The 22,050-nt window shown below is 48.0% G+C and overlaps 1 protein-coding gene and 1 pseudogene across 2 annotated transcripts in view; one reads left to right on the top strand and one right to left on the bottom strand.

The window, feature by feature from the left end:
* Positions 1–560: 560 nt before the first annotated feature.
* On the bottom strand, positions 561–2,181 carry LOC121435691 (annotated as a pseudogene).
* Positions 2,182–13,020: 10,839 nt separating this feature from the next.
* Gabbr1 (gamma-aminobutyric acid type B receptor subunit 1) overlaps positions 13,021–22,050 on the top strand; it is a 28,239-nt gene continuing 19,209 nt past the window's right edge. Inside the window, exons 1-8 of one of the 2 annotated variants that reach the window (XM_041634760.1) lie at positions 13,021–13,291; positions 13,711–13,789; positions 14,436–14,639; positions 15,372–15,557; positions 16,690–16,710; positions 17,931–18,091; positions 20,910–21,044; positions 21,375–21,545. In XM_041634760.1, the coding sequence (XP_041490694.1) occupies positions 13,711–13,789; positions 14,436–14,639; positions 15,372–15,557; positions 16,690–16,710; positions 17,931–18,091; positions 20,910–21,044; positions 21,375–21,545 (957 nt within the window). In that variant the 5' untranslated portion in view covers positions 13,021–13,291. Of the gene's footprint in view, positions 13,292–13,551; positions 13,790–14,435; positions 14,640–15,371; positions 15,558–16,689; positions 16,711–17,930; positions 18,092–20,909; positions 21,045–21,374; positions 21,546–22,050 lie in introns of both variants that reach the window. The other variant, XM_041634759.1, reaches the window with a different exon arrangement.

The following is a 22,050-nucleotide window of genomic DNA, read 5'->3' as shown; positions in this document are numbered from 1 at the left end:
TCATGACCAAAATACATAGTGTGTATGTATGAAATTCTTAATGAATTAACAAAAATATTACATTAAAAAAGAATGATTGATGAGAGGCTGGGGCTATAGTTCATTGGGGGCTGGGATGTATAATAGCTCAGTTGGTAGCATGCAGAAAGCCCTAGTTCTGATTACGGATGTGCTGTGTGGGACTATTTTATTATATGCAGAAACACAGATGCAAGGCCAGCCTCAGTGGGTTGAGGCTAGCCTGGGCTAAGTAAGTTTATTTCTCAAGTAGATTAACAAACAAACCAAGGGCAAAATTTCTATGATCTCGACTGGGCAGTGGTGTTGCATGCCTTTAATCCCAGCACTCAGGAGGCAGAGGCAGGTGGATCTCTGTGAGTTCAAGGCCAGCCTGGTCTACAAGAGCTAGTTCCAGGATGGGGTCCAAAGCTACAGAGAAACCCTGTCTTGAAAAATAAAAAAAAAAAACAAAACCAAAAAAGTTGGAGTTTTTGGGAGTTTGACATGACACCAAGGTAGAAGGAATGAATTAGTATTCTTTACCCTCTCTTCAACAGAACCTATGTCACCCTCTTCATATCCTTCTCTAGGGCACCTTCATCTTTATAGGCCTCCTCTTCCTTTATGCCACCACCCAGGTACCTGAGCACAGTCATGCTTGACATATATTAGGTCAAACTTGTGGTTTAGGTGAGCTAAGGCCTCAGCAATGGCTGTAGTGCTGCTCAGCATGCATACAACTCTTGGTTCCCTAGCTAAGTCTCCATCAGGTACCATAGTGGGAAGCTAGTATTCATTGTTAAATTTAAAGCCAGTGGGACACCAGTCCACAAACTAAATGATATACTTGGTCTTGATGGTTTCAATGGCACCATTGACATTTTTGGGAGAACCATGTCACCGTGGTACAACAGGCAGCAAGCCATGTATTTATCATGAAAAGCATCACATTTCCCCATCTAGTTGTCTGGCTCAAAGCAGACATGATGTGGGATTCTCATCTGGGTGTTGTGAATATGTTTTATTACCATTGGTTAATAAAGAAGCTGCTTTGGCCTGCGGCAGGGCAGAATAAAGCCAGGTGGGAAATCCCAACAGAGATGGAGAGAGAGAGAGGGAGAGAGAGAGAGAGAGAGAGAGAGAGAGAGTAGGTGGAGTTAGGGAGATGTCATGAGCAAGGGGTAACAAACCACGAGCCTCATGGTAAAATATAAAATAACAGAAATGGATTAATTTAAGATGTTAAGAGTTAGTTAATAAGAAGCCTGAGCTAACAGGCCAAACAGTGTTGTAATTAGTACAGTTTCTGTGTGATTAATAGGGTCTAGGTGACTAGGAAACTAAAATGCGGTCTGTGCTTACACAGGCATTGGTGATCTCTGCCGCAGAAAGCTGCTCCTGGTAACCTTTCTCAGCAGAGATGACAAGAGCATATGTAGCCAGAGAGAAGTGAACGCAGGAATAGGACGCCAGTTTGTCTGGAATTCTGTCAGATCATTATTTAGGGTCTCATCAAATCCGTGAGAAACAATATGGAAGACAAAATCTGGCTAACAAGGTGGATAAAGTTGGTATAGGCTGGGTATTCAATATCAAGATTTCTAAGACAGATGTCACACATGACCTCATTGTCTACGATGAGGCACAATCAGAGTTCTCCAAAGTTGTATAAATGACGAGGATGGAACTGTAGGGAACAGCAGCAGAGAAACCTAGGGGTGTGGGTAAATGGAGAATGCCAGCTTGGACTTCTTTCCACAATTAACAGAAGGCCTCTTCATCATCAGGGAGGTGAACCCAGAGCCATTTCCTCCACCAAAGACCTGTGTATTGGTCAGTCTGTTTGTGAATTCAGTCCAAGGCCAGGTCAGTGGTTTCTTTGCCAATGATGTAGCAGCTGTGGGCATAGTTATTAGCAGCTGCTCAAAGTGGAAGAGCTGATGGTAGATACCAGTGACACTTTCATCAGTAACTGTGGGGTCTAGGTCTAGGAACATTGCTCTGAGCATACTCTTGCCATATACCTGTCTCAAGATGTTGGAGTCATCTGCTCATCCAATAGTCTTCTTACTTGGCCCCTGACCATGAGGCTGGATTCCATGTTTGAGGCAGTAGAGATCCTAGCAGGCATTGCCAATCTGGACCAGCCTGGTTAATTTGGGCAGCGATGCACTCATGCATGGTAGTAGTTACAGGTTAGGAAGTGAGAGTGACAGAAGCAGACACAATACCGGTTACAGTCCCCAACAAGCTAAGACTCCAGGTAAGTACTACAACAGCAAGGTTCTTAATAAACCTCATGACACTGTTGACTTAGTTATGACTACAAAGGTTAAACCAGCTTAGTCTGCTGTCTGGAGGAAGCAGGGGGACTCTAAAGTAATAGATAATAATAGTAGGAGGTAGAGTTGATGTGACCACAGTGATTTTGAGTTAGTTACGGTTACCCTGGTAGTAATATTCTGAAAAGAATAGGCATTTCAAGTATTTCAGTAAACCCCACCACCACTTCTCTGTAGTGTCTAATGTAGCCTAGGTGGCCCTAACATCAGATTTTAGCTAAAGCCCATTGTGAGCTCTGATCTTCCTGTCTTTACTTCTCAAATACTGAGAGTACAGGTTTTTGTCATCATGCTGAAATTTCAGAGCTCTGCTGAAATGGGTTTAACTAGGAATTTACAGTTGTATATAAATCAGAGCTAGAAGCTGTCCTGAAGTTTACTAGAAATGAGAGATTTATTTTTTTATTTCATTTAATGTTTTTGATATATTTTCACAGTGAACATATGGACTTTATAATAATGATTTTTGAAAAAATGTTATACAACAAACACAACTGAAAAAGCATTTGCTCTTTAGACTTGCTCCATCTCATTTAGAGTTGGCTTGTAACTAATGCCATCTAATGGGCTAATTAAGTAATTGAATTGTGCACGGAGGGCACACGCTTGCAATCCCAGCATCCTGGTGTCTGAGGCAGAAGGGTTGCCTGCAGTTTGAGACTAGTCTGATGTATATAGTAAGACCTTATCTTAAAGATACACGCTTGCACACACACACACACACACACACACACACACACACACACACATTGCTTTCAGTTGCACAAGAGCACAGAGAAAATGCATGGATGCTGAAGACTTCAATGGAGAAAATGAACAATGACACAAAAATCCCTCACTAGAGTTACAGAGTTCATTCTTAATGAGCTATTAGGTCACCGAATGATGATAAAGCAAACCAACATCTGCATGCCACTCAACAGAGGAAATATTCATCACTAATATGTGTCAGGTAGATTTTTACAGCCTTAGACCAAAAACACATTTTCTGTCAATGTGTTTATTTTTCACAATGGTATATATAATGGCAGATAAGCTATATTTATTCTAATTTCACAGATTATAGAGGGATTGTGAAGAGACCATAAGTCAGATGATTATTGTCCTTGTAAGATCTAGGGCCCTAGACCTTAGGTCACCAGACTGGCATTCTTCTCAAAGTGTTTCTCTGCAGAAACATCTCTTTCATATTCTCTGTGAGTACCCGAACCGAGACCCAGGAAAGAGGACTTAAAATATCCTCTGTCACATAATGTGACATTCTTTCCCCAAAATGGTTTTACTTATATATACTCAAGGTAACTGTGTTTGAGGATCCAGTTTATTGCATTATTGTCAATACTTGCTTTAAAACTTTTTAAATTATGTGTATATGTCACCAAGTAAAACCTCAAGTGCCAGAGATGGGTTACATGTTTTCTGATTATTGGCCAAAGGGGTCCCAAATACCACCCCAAAACATCACAGGTTGTTTATTGTCCCTTGATATTTTGATTATTCCCCACAATCTGAAGACACAACTTACATTGTCGAACATGGAGCAATACTGCCAGTGCCAATTAGAAGTTTCGTCCATACACTGGCATTCATGGTACGAGAAGGTGCTCTACATGCTACCATAGGAGAAAAGTAATCATCACTATCACCTAGCTATAAACCTCATTACCTACAACAGCAACCTGTCTGCAAAATAGACTAGTGTGATAGTGGCGCTTATGCAAGGGGAGCAACTGTGTTGGTTTGAACAAGAATGACCCTCATAGGCTCATATATTTGAATGCTTAGTCAGCAGTTAGTGGAAATGTTTGGGAAGGGTTAGGAAGTGTGCCCTTGTTGGAGTAGTTGTGACCTTGTTGGAGGAGGTGTGTGTCTTGCTCTTTCTCTGCTTGCTGCATGCTTATCTGCTTCCTGCCAGGATAATTGTGCTTTTATGTGTCAACCTGACACAAGCCAGAGTCATCAGAGAGGAAGGAACCCCCATTGAAGAAAGGTCTCCATGAGATCCAGCTGAAAGGCATTAACTCAATTAGTGATCAATAGGGGAGGGCATGGTGGGTGGTACCATCCCTGGGCTAGTGGTCTTGGCTTCTATAGGGAAGCAGGATGAGCAAGCCAGGAGGAACAAGTCAGTAAGCAACACCCCTCCATGACCTCTGCATCAGCTCCTGCCTCCAGGTTCCAGACCTGCTTGAGTTTCTGTTCTGATTTCCTTCAATGATGGACCATGAGCTGGAAGTATAAGTCAAATTATCCCTTTCCTCCCCAACTTGCTTTTTGGTTCATGGTGTTTTGTCACAGTAATAGAAACCATAAGATAATGATCATGGGCTAAACCTTAAAAACTGCAAGCGAATCCCCAATTAAATGCTTTCTTTTTATAAGAATTTCCTTGGTCGTAGTGTCTCTTTACAGTAATAGAACAGTGACTAAGACAGTAATTTACTACTTTTTTTCTTGGATTTAAGATCCACGCCATAAGATGGAACCCATACCTGACAAAAACATGACCCGGAACCTGAAATACACAGGTCATAGACCCGGGGGGAAAACCTACAACTATTAATTCTGCTAACAGAACATAGCAGCAAAATGACTCCTGGTGACACATCACTGTACTCATAGATTACATTGCTCAACTCCATTGGAGAAGCTTCTTTTTGTTGTAGATGGGAATTAACACAGAGAAAAAAAAAACTGGGCGGTGTGTGGGGAGTAGGAGACGTTGGAGCACTAAGCTGTAAATGAGAAGTCATTGTTAAAGCCCTCTCCTTCAGGTTAAGGGATCTCTGCAGAAGAGCAGACAGAAAGACCGGGAGACTTAGAAGTGGTGGATGGCTCCATGGAAACCATGTTCTCTAGACACAACGGGACCCTGACAGCACACACAGGCCTTCTCGGGTTCAAACCAGACAAAATCCCAGCCCCTTCCCTAAACAAGAAGCTACTTCAGTTGGTGTCTGCTGAGAAAGGGAAAGTCAGTTTTCTCCAGTGGAGTGTCATTGGGTATATCTGTCACACTCCAGGGCAGTCTTGTGTCCACAAGTAGTTGGAGAACTAAAAAATACAGACTCCATTTTTTGTGCGCTTTTTATTTTGTTTTTGTTATTTTTAATCTTATTGGGTTTGTTTTGATTTTCTCTTATTTAAAGAGAGAGAGAGAGACAGACAGACAGACAAAGGCAGACAGAAATAGAAAGAAAAGAAAACAAAATTCGGTGGGTAGTGAGGTGGGGAAGACCTGGGGGAGGGGAAACTAAGATCAAAATAGATTGTACAAAATATAATAAAAAGGTTTATATATACAATGAAATTATATGTGTATGGAGTTTGTGCACTTGTATGCAATGCTAGAAGAATGTGTTGGATCCCCTGGAGCTGAAATTACAAGGGGAGTGTGAGCTGCCCACAGCATAACTTCTAGGAAGCACATCTAGTCCTCTGAAGGAGCAGGATGTCTAGCTCATCCTCATCCCTCACACATTAACCAGTACTGACTTTGTGCTGTTGACTCATAGACTTGTAGAGATAGGAACAACACCACCCTTAACTTCTTTATGAAAATGGCAAGATGATGATTCAGGGACACTTGTGTGGTACATTCCTCCTGCCATTTTGGCAGACAGCCCTTCTAGGGTCCATCAACTCAAGGCCTTCCTCTTTTCCAGCAATTCCTTATCATCTGGCAATACTTATCCACAGAGAATGAAAGTTGGACCCTGGCACAGGTGAAAATTCACTACCCATGCTTCTGATTTTGGAGCAGGAGCTTAGAATAAGATCAAGGATCATGATCCTTTCAGAGTGATAATAGCCAGACACAGTGGTGCACACCTATAATCCCGGCACACAGGAAGCTGAGGAAGGAGGACCTACAGATGGAGGTCAGCCTGGGTTACCTCAGACCCTCAAAACCAAAACCAAAACAGAGGAGGGGAAGATAAGTGGGAGGAGGAAAAACAGGGCCAAGAACAGGAGGAGGAGGAGGATTGATTAGGCCCGCTACAGTGATGTCTCACTGTAGAGGAAATCTGACATGGGCCACAACTAGCACAGAAGTGTGGAGCAGAGCTTGTGTAGGCATCATAGATCATACCATGTGGTCAGAGGACACATGGGTGGTTCAGAACCCAGAGATTCTGCCACTTCCAATGCTGGGAAGAAACTTCAGTTTCCTAAAAGCTGCTGGGCAGGAAGACGGGTACCGGGCATGACAGCATCCTGGCTAGCATCTATAAATGAGGCATGTAAGCAAGGACTGATAAAAGATGACATTCGGGTAAACAGCAGAGAAATCTGCTGGAGAAGGACTCTGCTTACAGCCCAGCCACACTGCTGGCCGCTCTACAGAAAGATGAATCTCCTCCCAGAAGAACTGTTATCCAGGCAACCATGACCCCAGTGGATTTATCTACAGCAGCCCTACAGATACACAGAAATGTCTCAGGAAGACAGACTAGTAGCCATGGTGATGTTTACCATGGCTGCACCTCAGGCCAAGTAGGGTCTTGGAGTCAGTATTTTCATCTCCCCACGTCATATAAATTTGAGTTTGAGTTTCTTATTAATAGAATGGAAATAGTGTATCTATGTCAGAAAGTTGCGGGGCTAAACTTACATTGGAGTGGCTCCCACAACCACATTCTGCAGTCAGTCTCTCTAGCATATTTAATTAATTTGTCCATTTTCACATATTTATTTATCTATCTATCTAGTGTGTGTGTGTGTGTGTGTGTGTGTGTGTAGGAATGTGGAGGTCAGAAGAAAACTTGCTGGGGTTGCTTCTCTACTTCAAACATGTACGTCCTTGATATTAGGTCTTCGGGCCTGGTGACAGGTGACTTACCTGCGAAGAGCTCTCACGGGCCCTATTTAAAATTTCTGAGCTCCAGTTTTCTCATCTGATACCTGGGGATATTATTATAAAGAAACAAAAGAACAGCACAAAAGGGGTTGGGAAATGTGGCTCATTGCCCGAGTGCTGGGCTATAAGTAAAACCCTGGGTTCTGTTTCCAGCAAAACAGACAATCACACGATCTCTCTCTCTCTCTCTCTCTCTCACACACACACACACACACACACACACAGACACACGCGTGCGCGCGCGCACACACACGAGAGAGGGAGAGAGGAGAGAGAGAGGGACGGAGAAAGAGAAAGAGGGAGGGAAGGAGGGAGGGAGGGGATGAATTAGAAGAGAACATAATGTAAATCATGCACCATTAAGGTATTCTGTTTCTGCACAGATTCAAGTGTAACAAATACTGAAAGCGTCTGAAGGTGTGTATGAGTCATACTGTTGTTCCAGAGTGACGGTTTGGAAAGACAGGCAAGAAGAGTAAACCCAACAGGTGTTTGTTTACTCTCAATTGCTAAAGCAGAGCTCCTGGCACACCTGTTCCTGGTTTTCTCCTCCGCTGGGATCCTAACGGCTTATGTGGTTCTTTGGATCTGGGTAGGACCTGTCTGCTTTGCTGTGATAGGCTTATCAGTGTGGACTTGGTTAAATTCACAGACAAGGGCTGTGTGGGATCCTTGCTGGAAGCTTTATGGTGTTTCCTTGAATAGAAATTTTAGTCTCTTGCCTCGGCTTTTTTCATTTGACTCCTAAAATATCCATTTGCAAATAACTTCTCATATTTATAAGCTTAGTTTCACATGTAGTTTTCTGCATTTCCAAACTTGCCATATAATCTAAAAACTGAAATTTTGTTTCTCACATATTTGGTGGCAAAATCTAGTCAGACTTGCATTTATTTTGTGGCAAAATCATGTATGAAGCTATTTACAGACTCTATTTACACCACCCAAAGTGAAGAGTCTTATATTTAATGCAGAAGTATAACTGTGCATGTTATGGGCTTCTATTTGGATACATATGTTTGTTTATTTATTATTTTTTGGAGATAGGGTCTCACTATATAGCCTTGGCTGGCCTGGCACTCTCTATGTAGATCAGGCTGGCTTTGAACTCACAGAGATAGGCTAACTCTGCTTAAGGAGTGTTGGGATTAAAGGTATGTGCCACCATGTTTGGTTACTTTAATTTTAATTATGTACACGAGTGTATGTCTGTATAAAGTCATGCATGCATATGCAGGTGTCCCTGGAGGCTAGGAAAGGGTCTTGGATCCCCTGGAATTGGAGTTACAGGCAGCTATGGGCTGCCTGCCTGATGTGGGTTCTGGAAACCAAACTCAGGTCCTTTGCAAATGCTCTTAACGGCCGCATCTCTAGTCTCCTTAAATGAGGGTTCCTTGATAAAGCACTTCTATATTCTACGTGATGAGAGCACACTGCTTGCTCTTAACTCAGACGGTACCTAAGGACGATGCAAGGCTCAGAGGCCTTGGGAGCATGCAGACCGGACTGCACAGGAGGATAATGAGGGGGCAGTGTTATGAATTTCAGAGACAGGTCAACTACCTAACCATAGGGACCAGACTGCATTCTGCAGTGATTGCCTGGCTGGTCTTTGTTCCCATTGTCTATCAAGTCTGCTGGCTAGAAAGGGGCTCTAAAGACAGCTCTTTAGAATGTCAATCTGCAGTTTTCCCATACAGCCCGCTCTCTCCAGAATTCAGTTCCTGTCTCTGAACATGGTGTTGGCAGTAACGCACCATCGGAACTTCAGTATTTTAGCTATGGACTGAGGGTGACAATGGTCTCTCTAGCCAGGCACATTCTCAGAGCTCCGGGAGAGAGCACTGCGTAAGAGGATGCTGTGGACATTTTCTAGTATCATCCCTTGCGCCCCACTTTACTCCGTAATAAACTCAGTACATCTTCTACACTGAAAAAAGAAAGAAAATAGGAAGACAATAGAGTACGTCTTTCTTTTTTGCTTTTACGCTGAGTGCTCTAAGTATTATTAGTTTGGTGTGTTGTTTGATTTTTATTTACATTTTAATTATATATTTAATCCTCCCCCCCCCCATGTATGTGTGAGAGGGAGATTCTGCCTGCCTGCCTGCCTGCCTGCTACTTTTGAGATTTATTTCTCTCTAACTTTGTAGGATCAGGGAATTGAACTCAAGTCTTCAGGTTTGGCATCAACCACCTTTACTAATCTGTATTGGTAAAAACTGAGCCTGCTCTAGGTCGGTTTGCCTACACTTGTCTATCCTGTAAAGATAGGCTTTACTGATTCATTATTGCTTTGGTTACTCTAACACTTAATTACATTGTTCATTCACTTATTACATAAGAGTTTACTTGCAGAGACATTGTTTATAGAGGCAATTCACACTGCCAACTTGGTAACCTGGCTATGGGCTCTGAGTGCCCCTGGGACAGGGAAATGTGAGTTAGAGAAAGGGCTTCATGGTGTGGTTTCCTTATTTCATGGAGGTTTGTGAATTCTAGACTAGGCTCATTTGTGTCTAGCTGCGAAGGCACAACAGCAATAAGTAATCTTCCTATGTCCTGGAGCAAAGAAGCAGAGGCCAGAAGTGTCAAGAACACACACTTGCCATGCTTCCCCACTTCACATGTTAAGATCTAATGCATACAATGTTGCAGTATTCAGAGGTGGGCCATTTTGAAAGGTGATTAGTGTTTTTACAGAGAGAGCCCACTTGGGCTGGGGATTTGGTTCTGTGGGAGAATGACTGCCTAGCACATACAAGGTCTGGGCTGGATTCCTCAGCTTGAGGGGGTGTAGGAAGAGGCGCTTGAGCCTGGGCTACATTCTTAAGACCACTGTAAAACAAAAACAAAAACAATACTCCAAACAGAGAAATAATACAACCATACAAGCAAACAAACCCAAGACAAACTCTCAACTCTATTTATTTATTTATTTATAAGGGCAGCTTGGGCACACAGACTGGCTTGAACTAGACTCAGCCAGACTCCCCCAGACTCAGGCTCCCCAGTGCTAGGCTTATTGGCATGCACAATGGTGCTGGGCAAAACTAAATTCTGAAATGCAGCAGGAAGAAGAATCTGACACATAACTGTAGCCTCGGCTCACAGGCAGTAGAGGCTGGAGGCTCACTACAAGTCAAAGGCTAAGCTGTTCTATACAAGTTCCAAGACAGCCAAGACTACATGGTGAGACCATTGAAAAAACTCAATTTGGATGTAGAGCAATGAGATGGAGTTCAAATACTGGCTCTGCTGATTCTAGCTGTGCTACCCTCAGTTTGCTTTTTATCGCCCTAAAAGAGTTCAGGGTAAGAGCATAAACATCTATCTGCTTTGTGGGGTGGTGTGGGGATCAGATGGCATCTACCCGAAGGGCTCAGCATTTTATCATCAAATCAGACTCCTCTGGTTATTATGTTTTCACGGCTTCTGATACTTTTAAGTTTTCTGCTCTCTGGGGTGGGCAGAAGAGGAATAACGGAGAAAAGGAATTGAAAGGAGAATATGGGAAACAAAATGAACAAGAAGTTTGACCATTGCCAGGGAATCAAAATAGAAACTCCTCTGTTTCCATGGAAAATGGTGAAAATCTGCAAAAGGAGATAGCATTGCAAAGGCACACCTTGTGTAGAATAGATTGTGCCCAAGGATCCTTCCAGAAGAGAGAAGTTTGTGTATTTGTTAAGTGGAGGGCTAGAGGTATAAGGGAGTACTTAGCATGTGTGAAGCCCTAAGTTCATTCCCAACACTGTGTCTCCTGCTAAACACATTATCTGTGAGAAGAGCAGGGCTAACACGCTGTGGGAAGGATCTAAACAGATGTCCTGAGGAGTATGTTCAAGGAATTCTAGAAATCATACCGGAGAATGAAAAGATACGAAAGAGGAGAACAGCAGCTACAGAGTGTTCTAGAGGTGAGCATGTCAGAGTGTTTATACAAGGGTTTGTGATCCCTGAGATGCTTGCTCAAATGTCCCATTGTATCAGGGTCCTGCTGGGTCTGAGGAGGGGTCTTGTGAACTTAGTTTCAACAGGATCACACAGTAACACCCAACATAAGTACATGCCCAGACAGAAGGACCAGCCTTCAGACCTGACCCTGAACCAGGTCGCTCTTCTTTCTGACAGCCTGAGCTTCTCTTGCGGGTGTCTGTAAGTTTACTAGACTGACATTTCTTTGGTTCTGTCCTTTTGAGGAGGCAGGCCTCTCAGAGGAGGGCGGCTGTCATCCCCAGTGGGTAGGAGTCCTTCTTACTCTCTTTTGCTTATTGTCTAGTACAGTGGTTCCCTGTCTCTCTCCAGGCGATATTTAAAACGTTGGGGGTTTTTGTTTGTATTTAGTGGTGTGAGGGGGGTGCACTTACTCATGGGCAGAGCAGGTGTCAAAGCTATCCTTCTGCCAGATAGAGAGTTCTCTCTTATCCCGATTTTCGGAAGTCCCCTAGGACATTCATGTAGGTGAAAACTTTCATTTAATTATCTGAGCCTAGAACTTAATAGTTTTTTTTAATGGTCTGAATAGGCAGCGAACTTTCTAGGAATACAATTACAGTTCCGTGTGAGTTTAGGGAAGCTTGACTTTGCTACCAAGAGTTGCTCAACATCCCCTGAAGTCACTTCATTGATGGCAACGTGCCGTTGGTATTTGAGTCACTGGCTGTGCACCTGTATCAGTGTGTGGTAGACGTTCCGTCTCTGTGATTCTATGGAGAGGTTTAAGCGTCTTCCTGCTTCGAATGAAACAGCACTCATGCACCAAAACACTGTTATTTTATTACAAATTGCTATGCTTTTGTTTCCTCCTCATAGATGGGGAAATATTTTGACCTTTATAATCACTTGCCCAGGAAAGTGATGTAATCCATCTATGGGAATTAGTTTGTAGTTTAATATTTGTTCCTAATACAGGATTGAAGGTTGAGAGACTCACTTGGGTCTCACAATATGTGGTTCCCTCTCACCTTCCTGGAAGAATTAGCCACAGAGGAGTGCCCCTCCTTTTTTCTTAGCAGGACTCCCTTTCTCTTCTTTCTATCCATCATCATTATTAAGGACAAAGGCAACACAGGCACTCTGGCTGTCAGACCTCTCTGCCACGGCCTCCAGTTTACCGTCAAGGATCCGAGTGTGGATGATAACACAGGCTCCAGCTCACCTGGAGGCTCTCTTTTCTTTATGTCCCCTCCTTTCTCCGTCTACCCCAGTGTCTTTCCTTGATGCCCCAGGTCTTTTGCTCCCTTGCCATTGACCGACAAGAAGCTTACTGCTGGACCACAGAGCCACCCTGAGGTCCCAGTTCCGATTCTCCTACCCCATTTTTCTCCCGCTTAGGTGGCTCCTGGTGCCCCCTCCACCTTTAGCTGCCCTTCTGACCCTGGCTTCTCCCTTCTCTTCCAAGGTCTGTTCTCCAAGCCCTTGCTATTTGCTTCCCTCTTTTTTTTGGCAGGATTCAGGTCTGTCGCCCTTCTCTTCTTCCAAACATCCTTTTCTCCACCTTCATCCAGGCTTCTGTCTCCGTTCCGGCTCCCCTCCCTTAGGCTCCGGTCGCCTCTCACCCCCCGCCCCCCTCCCGTCTCCTGCAATCTAGCCCGTAGATCTCTCGGCAGCGCTCAGTCCCCGCCCGCCGGTGTGCGTGAGCACCCCTTGTCCCCTCCATCCTACCTCTACTCCCTCCCGCGCCGTGGGCGGTCTAGGGAGGGGCTGGGATCCGGGGCGGCTCCCCGGGCTCGGGTTGTGGGAGGCGCCCTCTCCCGGTCTCCCCCTCCCTTCCCCCCGCCCCGTCTTCCCCTGCACCCTCCTTCCTCCCTCCGCCCGAGAGCTTCCCCGGTCCCCGGCGCCGCCTCCTTCCCTCCCGGCTCCGCGCTTTCGCAGCCGCCGTCGCCCCGGGGAAGGAGAGACGGGGGTGGGGTTTGCGGGTAGTGAGAAAGGAGGGGAGAGACCCCGGCTGGCTGGAGCCCGGATTCCTAGGGAAGAAGGACAGGGGGAGGGGAAGCTGGAGGACCGGGCGGGAGAACGGGGAACAGCGGCCGGGCCTGGGGCCTTGAGGCCCGGGGAGAGCCGGGGAGCGGGACCGGGCGCCGAGGTAAGAGCAGGGCCCCAGGAGCAGGGCTTGGAGAGGGGCGCGCAGGGAGGCCGGTGGACGCAGGGCAGGGCCGGGGTTTGGGGTCGGGTGTAAGTGGCAAGCGATGGGGCAGCGGACCCCGGAGCGTGGGTAAGCTGGGCTAGCGCTAGCCACCGGGGCGGCGGAGAGGAGGTGGAGAGAGGTGGAGTCCCGGGAGGGTGGGGGGCCGAGGGAGGCCGGAGGAGGGTGGGGACAGGCGCTCTCTCCTCCTCTCCCCCTAGCCCGTGCGGCTCCGCCCCCGCCTCCTCCGCGGGGCGCCCTCCGCGTCCCGAACCGGGCGGTCGGAGCCTGTGAGGCGCGCAGACCAAGGTCTGTCTGTCGGCTGGTCCAGGCCGCTGCCGGCGGGCTCCGCCGTGCTCTCACGGCCGCCGTTTCCTCAGATGCTGCTGCTGCTGGTGCCTCTCTTCCTCCGCCCCCTGGGCGCAGGCGGGGCGCAGACCCCCAACGCCACCTCGGAAGGTGCACCCTCCTCCGGCGCCCCGGACCTCTTCCACCCTCCAGTCCCTTTTCCTGCACGTCTCCTTTCCTCATCACTCCCGCGTCAGAACCCCACCCCCACCGCCTGGCAGCCACTTCACTACTTCTGACCTCTTTTCTGTCACCCCGCATCACCACCAGCACCCATTTCCTCTGCTTCACGTTGCTACACTACACCTCTTTTCTGTGACCCCGAATTATCTTCGCAGCCCCACCTCCCTTTCCGGGCCCCACATTACTACAGCGCCCCCCTTCCGTGGTCCACTTCATTGCTCAGATGGGCTTGTATGGTCCTCTTCTCATTCAGCTCCGATATCCTTCTTTAGCCCTATTCCCCCATTTTAACCACCGAACATTATAGCCCTTACGATTTCTTCTTAGCTATTTTTCTCCATTACATTCTATCGGTGGAATCTCGCATCAGCATTAGCCCTAACCCATGACTCTGGGTTCTGCAGCTCGGGGTTCTTAACTGTCCCCACTCCTACCTTCTCCCCCCCCCCAACCCCCACCGGGTTTCTGCCCCATCCTGGGCCCTACCATTGACCACACCCTGCTCTTCCTCCTTCCACTGCGGCGCTGCCTTCCCGCTCCCACGGTTCCCCTGTGCCTTCCCACTCCCTCTCAGGTTGCCAGATCATACACCCGCCTTGGGAAGGGGGCATCAGGTATCGCGGCCTGACTCGCGACCAGGTGAAGGCCATCAACTTCCTGCCGGTGGACTATGAGATTGAATATGTGTGCCGGGGGGAGCGCGAGGTGGTGGGGCCCAAGGTGCGCAAGTGCCTGGCCAATGGCTCCTGGACGGATATGGACACACCCAGCCGCTGTGGTGAGTAACCTGGGAAGCGCCCCCTCCCCCCTTCAGGTCGTTCCTTCCCCAAGTTGCAAACCAACCATAGTTATTTTGCAAGTCAGCAATTTAAATACGGTGGAAACAAATTCACAAATACGTTTAATGAATGAGTACTATGTAGGAGGAGGGGTGTTGCTGTAAGCAGTTAGTGGGAGGAAGCAAGCCAGCAGCCAGCACATTCACTTCATCCTCTTTATTAGGGTACTGATCATTGGATGAAATAACTTTGATTTTTCATCTGAGTTCTTTGAGGATCATTAGTGAGGTTTTTTTTTAAAGTTATAAAACGATTTCATTACATTTTCTGACACTTTTGTCTCCAACTTAATGACCATATAAGCCAGTTTTGTAGTATTATAGACCAGCCATAACAAGAAAAGCAACCTGATCATGCATCCAAATTTACATACATCTACACATTTCAAAGGCAGAGAACTACCCACTTTACGGTGCTGTGAGCAATTTCTATTTTGTGTGTTTATAGCTCCATCTTGAGTTCCTACAATAGAATTGCTGTTTCTTTTTTTCTGGTAGGAATGTGGATACAGGGACTGGGGAGAAAGGGAGAGGTAGGGAGGCATAGCCATTGCACACCTGGTTTCCTGTAGAGCAGGGCACTTGTGAACCCAGACCCAAACCCGAGTTCCCTGTACTCCCAAGGGGAAATCCTCTACAACTTGCCTTTCTTATTTTCCTGTCTCTCTACAGTCCGAATCTGCTCCAAGTCTTATTTGACCCTGGAAAATGGGAAGGTTTTCCTGACGGGTGGGGACCTCCCAGCTCTGGATGGAGCCCGGGTGGATTTCCGATGTGACCCCGACTTCCATCTGGTGGGCAGCTCCCGGAGCATCTGTAGTCAGGGCCAGTGGAGCACCCCCAAGCCCCACTGCCAGGGTGAGGGGAACAGCTGCCTGCCTGCAGCTGATGAGATTGTTTGCAATAGAGTGGGAGTGGGGTGGGAATGGATAGAGGGGAAGGAAGGGTGGGTGTTAGGAAGAATGCTGAGGGGACTTGGGGAAGACAGAGGTGAAAGCCCAACCCTCCACCATGCACCTGCCTCAGACTTGTCCCACAATCCTTTGCACTCACTTTGATGGGCTTCCCTCCACTCCGTTTTCCTTTAGTGTGTTCTTCCTGCTTTCAAGTCCTGGGCCTTTTGTTTTCTCTTTTTCTTCATGAATGTCACCCTCCCTCACCTTCTTAAAGTTTAGTGACTCAGATTTTTCTCCTGGAAAACCCACCCCCTTTCTGTAGACTTAGCACACCCTATGTATCACTCTTCTAGTATTGATCCTTCGTTATTCATTCTATAATGGAATTACTGTAAATATTCAGAATTAAATCGCACATTACATTTAGAAAAAAATAACCGGTGAGATCTGGAATTGGAAACATATGGAAGAGGCAAAAACGGGGACAGAATGATTAGACAATAAGGACAACTCAAGGGCAGATGGGAAGCAACCTTGGTCATTCCTTGAGGAAATCATTGTTTTTGTGATTGCCACCTCTTTGCCCTACTCTTTGTCTATTTCTGCAAACATCTTCCTTTTCTGGGCACCCAAACTCTTGTATATTGTCTTCTCTCCTGGAATGAAAATTAAGCTTCAGGGTTCCTCAGTTTTGACTAAGCCTCTGTTTTGAGCTTTTAAGAATGTGTTCATACGCTAGCCAACTTTGGGAGAATTTTCTAAATTAAGGTATTTAAACAGCAATCATTTAAAACCAATTGTACTTGTAGTTTTTTTCTTAAAGAGACTATAGATATTTATAATATTCAAACTCTACAAAACAAGCTATACCCCGACCTTCTTTACTTGCTGGCACAAATTCTGTTGTCCTTTGATAAATAAAGAAAACACCAAGTCCTGACCCCCAGCCCCGCCTTGCTCTTATCCCCAGGCACCCTTCCCTCAACGCAGTCTTCCCTCCGCATGAACAGGTGTGGGAGGGGGCTGGGGATCAGGCCTGGGAAGCTGGGCGCCACTGGTAACTCTTCTCTGATCCCCGTCTTTCCTGCTGCCAGTGAATCGAACGCCACACTCAGGTGAGATCAGAAACCCTTCCCACGTGCACTGCCGCCCCCATCCCTTAACTTCACCCTCTACCAGCAGGATTTCCTTCCCTAGGTTGTGGGTGTCTTATTATTTATCTTCCCCAACCCATTCTAGTTTGCACCCTCGCCCTCCTCTCCCTACCTGTTTCTTGCCGCCAAATCGTGGTTTTCCGCGGGTCGGGCTACCTCCCATCTCCCCGCTTGGCCACGCTCTTCGGGCTCGCGCTCCTCTCGGACTCAGCTTCCGAGCGCGAAGCCCGGTAGGGGGCAGCTGTGTTCTGGGGATCCCAGGTCTCTCCATCGTGGGGTTCCTTCAGACCTCGGGGACCTATTCCTGCCACCCACTACCTAGGTTTTACCGGCGAGATTCCATGGGCCCTGCTCACCGGTCCCACCCATGCGAGGCCTCGCATCCTCCTTAGACCGTTTCTCGCATCACCCTTCCTCAAGCCTTCCCTCAGCCACACTATCCTTCCCCTAATGCTCACTTCTCGATCCCAGTCCTCACTTTCTCAACCCGTATCTGTCTGCAAAACCTTTCTCATCACTCTCGGTCTTCCCACCCTTAGTCCTTCGCTCCATCTTCCCATAGCCCCTTTAAGAACTGTCACCAGCCCCTCCTATCCAACCCACTCTCGCTTCTCTTCTTTGCTCTGTGCTTAGCCTCTCACATTCCAAATCCTGTCGGTCTCCTCCCCTCCAGTCTCCTTCGCGGAGGAGACCCCTCCCTTCCTTGCTGTCTCCCTCCTCTCCCCTCCCCTCCGGGCCTCGGTGCTGGCTCCTATCCCCGCCCCCAGCCCGTGACGTCAAGGCCCCCCAGCTCCTCTTCTCCCTCCTCCCTTCTGTCGGTCGGTCAGTCGGCGAGGAGAGTCCGCGGTGGCGGGAGCGAGCGCCGCCTGGCCCTAGGAAGCCCACGTCTCTGCCTTCCTGGGGCTCTGGCCCCCTCCTCCCGATGAGATCTGGGATGGAGGCACCTCCCCGACGCCCTCCCAGCAGCCTTTCCCAGAAGAAGTGTCCCCCCTGAGCTGCCCCCACCCCAAGGAGGCCGCCCCCGCCCCTCCTCGCCATGGGTTCGGGGGGCCCCTGTCTCCCGGTATGGTGGCCGCTGCCGCTTCTTCTGGTGATGGCGGCTGGGGTGGCTTCGGTGTGGGCCTCCCACTCCCCCCATCTCCCGCGGCCTCACCCGAGGGTCCCCCCGCACCCCTCCTCAGAACGGCGTGCAGTGTACATCGGGGCGCTGTTTCCCATGAGCGGGGGCTGGCCGGGGGGCCAGGCCTGCCAGCCCGCGGTGGAGATGGCGCTGGAGGACGTTAACAGCCGCAGGGACATCTTGCCGGACTACGAGCTCAAGCTTATCCACCACGACAGCAAGGTAGTCGGGGTGAGGGACAGAGTGGCTGGGGTAGTGGGAGGCCAGGGCTGTGAATCCTCTTTGGGATTGCGAAGCAGACCCCTCTCGAGTGTGACTGGCTGGAGACGCGCAGGAGGTGCAGGAGCTTAGGGATGTCTCAGTGGCTCTCAAGGCCGACTCTCTTGCAGGCAGTAAGAGATTCGCAAAAATGGTGGGGGGTCTTAGGTACTGGTCCTTTGGAGTAAACTATCCCTGGCCATGTTTGGGGGCTGGAAGGAACGTCAGAGCTGGGCAGCTGGCTCAGGGGTTTACATTTACCATGGTAACAAGGTAAATCTTGGCGTAGGTTGGGGCTTAAAGGAATAGGAGGAGAAGGGGGAGGATTTTGAGGGACAAGAGGGTTCTACTTTATCAAAACAAACAGTAAGGTAGGGCTGCATGACTCCTCATCTTCCTTGTGGGGGATTCCTGTGAGAATGTGTGGCCTAGGGCTCTGGGAAAGACTAATAATAGTCAAGAGGTGGGCTTAGGCACTGGGAGAGAGTGTATTGGGGTCCATTAGGAGTCCCTACAGCAGCATTGGGGGTGCAGCGTCAGTGTTCAGGGAGATCAGAAAAGAATGGAGAAGGGAGGGGGCGGGGAGGAGGGTGGGGACAGTGAAGAACCCTGGGGCTTCCTGTGGAACTTGGGGTTCTGGGTTTATTATCATGGCCTAGTGGTTTTGAAAGGAGAAACAGCACGCAGGGTTGGGAAAAGGATAGAGGGGAGAGGATCATGGTGAAGAAATTTGGTGTTAGAGTCTGGTCTATGATAAGATTTCTTTACCAGGTTTCTCCCTAAGTGGGAACTGACAGGACAGAAGGAAGGAGGTTTGGGTCCTTTCTGACTTGTGGCTCCAGAGACTTGAGATTAGGGAAAACAGTACAGGTGGGAGATTTGGCCATTTTATACTTGGGGTGTGTGGAACATAGATGTGGACCTCCAAAGGGGGCAGAAATGAGCCTGCAAGCCTAGTGCTAGGGGATGGGTTGGTAGGGGCTCGGAGAGAAAACTTAAAATTCCCTGTATTGTTGCCTTCTCCGTGGGTCTCAAGCATCAACAAACAAGAATCTCCATTCGTCTAAAACACTAGTTCAAACTCCTTAGTTGGGAAGGAATCCCAAGTAGTATATCTTCATTCTCATCCACAGAAATCCTGCCTAGAAAATGCCTGCCTGCAGCTTACCCTAGGATTCCAATGGAAAGAATGGCAGGGCGCAGGGAAGAAAATGCCATGTGAGGGTAGGGAGGCAGGAAGAGAGAGGGCCTTGATCTCTTTAGAGAGCAAAACAGATAATTGGCCGTGAGGGGGAACTAGAAAGAGACAGAGATGAAGCAGGCTTTGGGATGGGGCATGGCAGGAAGGCAGGGGAATCTGAGGTAGGGGGCTTGGAGAAGGCAGAAGTGAAGGAGGGGGTGTGGCAGAGGATAGGTCTAGGCCCTTGGTTGGTAAGAGGGGAACCCCATGGAGGGGGACTTTGCAGTGATGAGTGTGGTGTGGAGGGGAGTATGTAAGAACAGGAAGGGAGGAAATGAAGCAGAAAATGGCACACACATTAGGCCACACATGCCCTGCTTTATGTAACTGAAGGTTTCTGAATATCCTTATTGTTCATATTAAGTAATTTCTTCAGACAAACGGCAGAGGGACACTGGGAGAAGCTGGGGGCAGTCTCTATTCTAATGTAAGTTGGGAAGGACCTCACAATGGTAAAAAAAAAAAATGCAAAGATGCTCTAAGTAGGAGGCATGGAAGTGTTCCAAACCTACAGGTGAGCCCTGCCCTTGACAGGGCGAGAGAGCAGAGCAGCTCGCAATTCAGAGTGAATTTTTTGGGTGCTCAGATTTGCCAGCTCCCCCTGACTCCCTGGGCTTCACGTCTCCAACTTCCCACAGTGCCTCAAATGTCAGGCCTCAGTGGGGAGCAAGCAGACTCCAGGTGCCTTCTTTATTTCCTTTCTAACCCCTTCCGCTAAGTTCACTCTCTCCAGTCCCCTGTGACCCTCTGCTCTGACTCCCCACTGGTTGCCATTTCTTCTCCACTTCTTTTGGGGGCTCCAGCAGCTTCTGAAATGTCATACTTCAGCAGGAGGGGAACAGACAGTGGGGGACCCATGGCTGGTTCTTCCTCCCCAAATTTTCCTCCTACCTTTTTTTTTGCTCTCCAGCTTTCCTGGTGCGTCTCTTTCAAGCACCTCTAATATCATTCTGCTTGTGGAGAATTCCATTCTATTTATTTTCCTCATTTTAGAGTCTTCCTTAACCCCCCTTTTTCTAATTGACTTGTCAAATGTCAGGGCCCAGCAGGAAAGGATGGGGTGCTGAGCATATCCCCTACTGATCTTGTTCCTATTGTCTCAAATTGAAGGTGAAAATTTCATTAAGAAAGCTGTCTGGGGCTCTGGGATGTGTGTGTTCCTGCAGACTTTCTGGGCAGATGTGCAGAGGCTATAAACATGGGATGGAGGGTGGAGGGCAGGCAGAGATGACCAAAGAGAATAGGTTTAGGGATGATTGAGGATGAGCAGAAAAGGGGAGGGTAGAATGGGCATTGATATGGAAGGGAGAACGTGCAATAGTGAGTAGGGCTAAGGTTCCAGATGGAAGACAAGAGAAGGGAGCTCAATGAAAGAGGGAAAACTAGAAACCTGAGAGGAAGTAGAAGGTGGTGAAAATGATGGGAGTGAGTAACTGAGAAAGGCGCTAGGTTGTCCAAGACAGTAGGCATTGCAAGATGTGTGTGTCTGTGCGGGGGTGGGGGGGACTGGGAGCCAGCTTCATTTCCTCCTCCTTCCTTCAGTGTGACCCAGGGCAAGCCACCAAGTACTTGTATGAACTGCTCTACAATGACCCCATCAAGATCATCCTCATGCCAGGCTGCAGTTCTGTGTCCACACTTGTAGCCGAGGCTGCCCGGATGTGGAATCTTATTGTGGTATGCAAGGGGGTGGAAGGGAGGGTCGTCTCCTTTTGGGCTATGCTAAGTAAAGGGATTGTGGTTATGTTTAAGAAGACTAGGGAGAGACCCACTGCCAGGATCGGCCAGCAGAGAATCTGAGCTGGTTGACCTTCTGGTAGCATTGCCTGAAGGAGCTATGGGGTTCCATGATGAGGATTGGTATGTGTGTGTTCATAGGACATCGCTTTTCATAGGACAAAGGTGGGGAAGTTTGCAGAGTTGGGAGGAAAATGCAAGCCTAGAAAGGGCTAAAGACACTCCTGGAATCCTCCGTTTTCACGGACACTTCCCATCCTTCTGCTCCAGCTCTCCTATGGCTCCAGCTCACCAGCCCTGTCAAACCGGCAGCGTTTTCCAACGTTCTTCCGAACACATCCATCCGCCACACTCCACAATCCCACCCGGGTGAAACTCTTTGAAAAGTGGGGCTGGAAGAAGATTGCCACCATCCAGCAGACCACAGAGGTCTTCACCTCAGTGAGTCCGGACAGGGGATGGGACGTGAGGTCCCAGGGGCATCTGCTCTGTTGTGGGAGATCTGGATGGTTTATCAAAAGTGAACACATTCCAAGTGGGCGAAGCGCTTGTTCTTTCTGTAGCCTGGGGAACACATGAGTTGGATTTTTGGAATCCTCGCCATCGTTTTGTTTTGCTCCCCAGACAGATAGGATTCTGCTCTATGGAAGTCGGTTTCATTCCGAGTTGAGATGAGAGGGAATATGAACTAGGGAGGCAGTGGGTTCCAGTGCCTTCAGGGGTGGACAGTGCTTGGCAGCTGAGTGTGGAGCTACTGGATGGGGTGGGAAAGAAGAGGATGAAGGCACAGGCAGACAAATAAGAGACACATGACAAAGGTGTGGGTTTGGTAGTTGACACGGAGAGATGCTCATAGATATTCTGAAGAGAGATGGCGAGTTTGCAGAGGTGGAGGGGAAATGCAGGGCTCCACACTTGAAGGAAGGAGCCTGATTATTCTCTTTGG

The sequence above is a fragment of the Microtus oregoni genome, unplaced genomic scaffold (assembly GCF_018167655.1).
Source record: "Microtus oregoni isolate MIOR12 unplaced genomic scaffold, Mior012 000046F_ref0000063, whole genome shotgun sequence".
NCBI classification, from domain to species: domain Eukaryota; kingdom Metazoa; phylum Chordata; class Mammalia; order Rodentia; family Cricetidae; genus Microtus; species Microtus oregoni.
The sequence above is the reverse complement of the archived record's forward strand: the minus strand, read 5'-3'. Positions and strand labels throughout refer to the sequence as shown.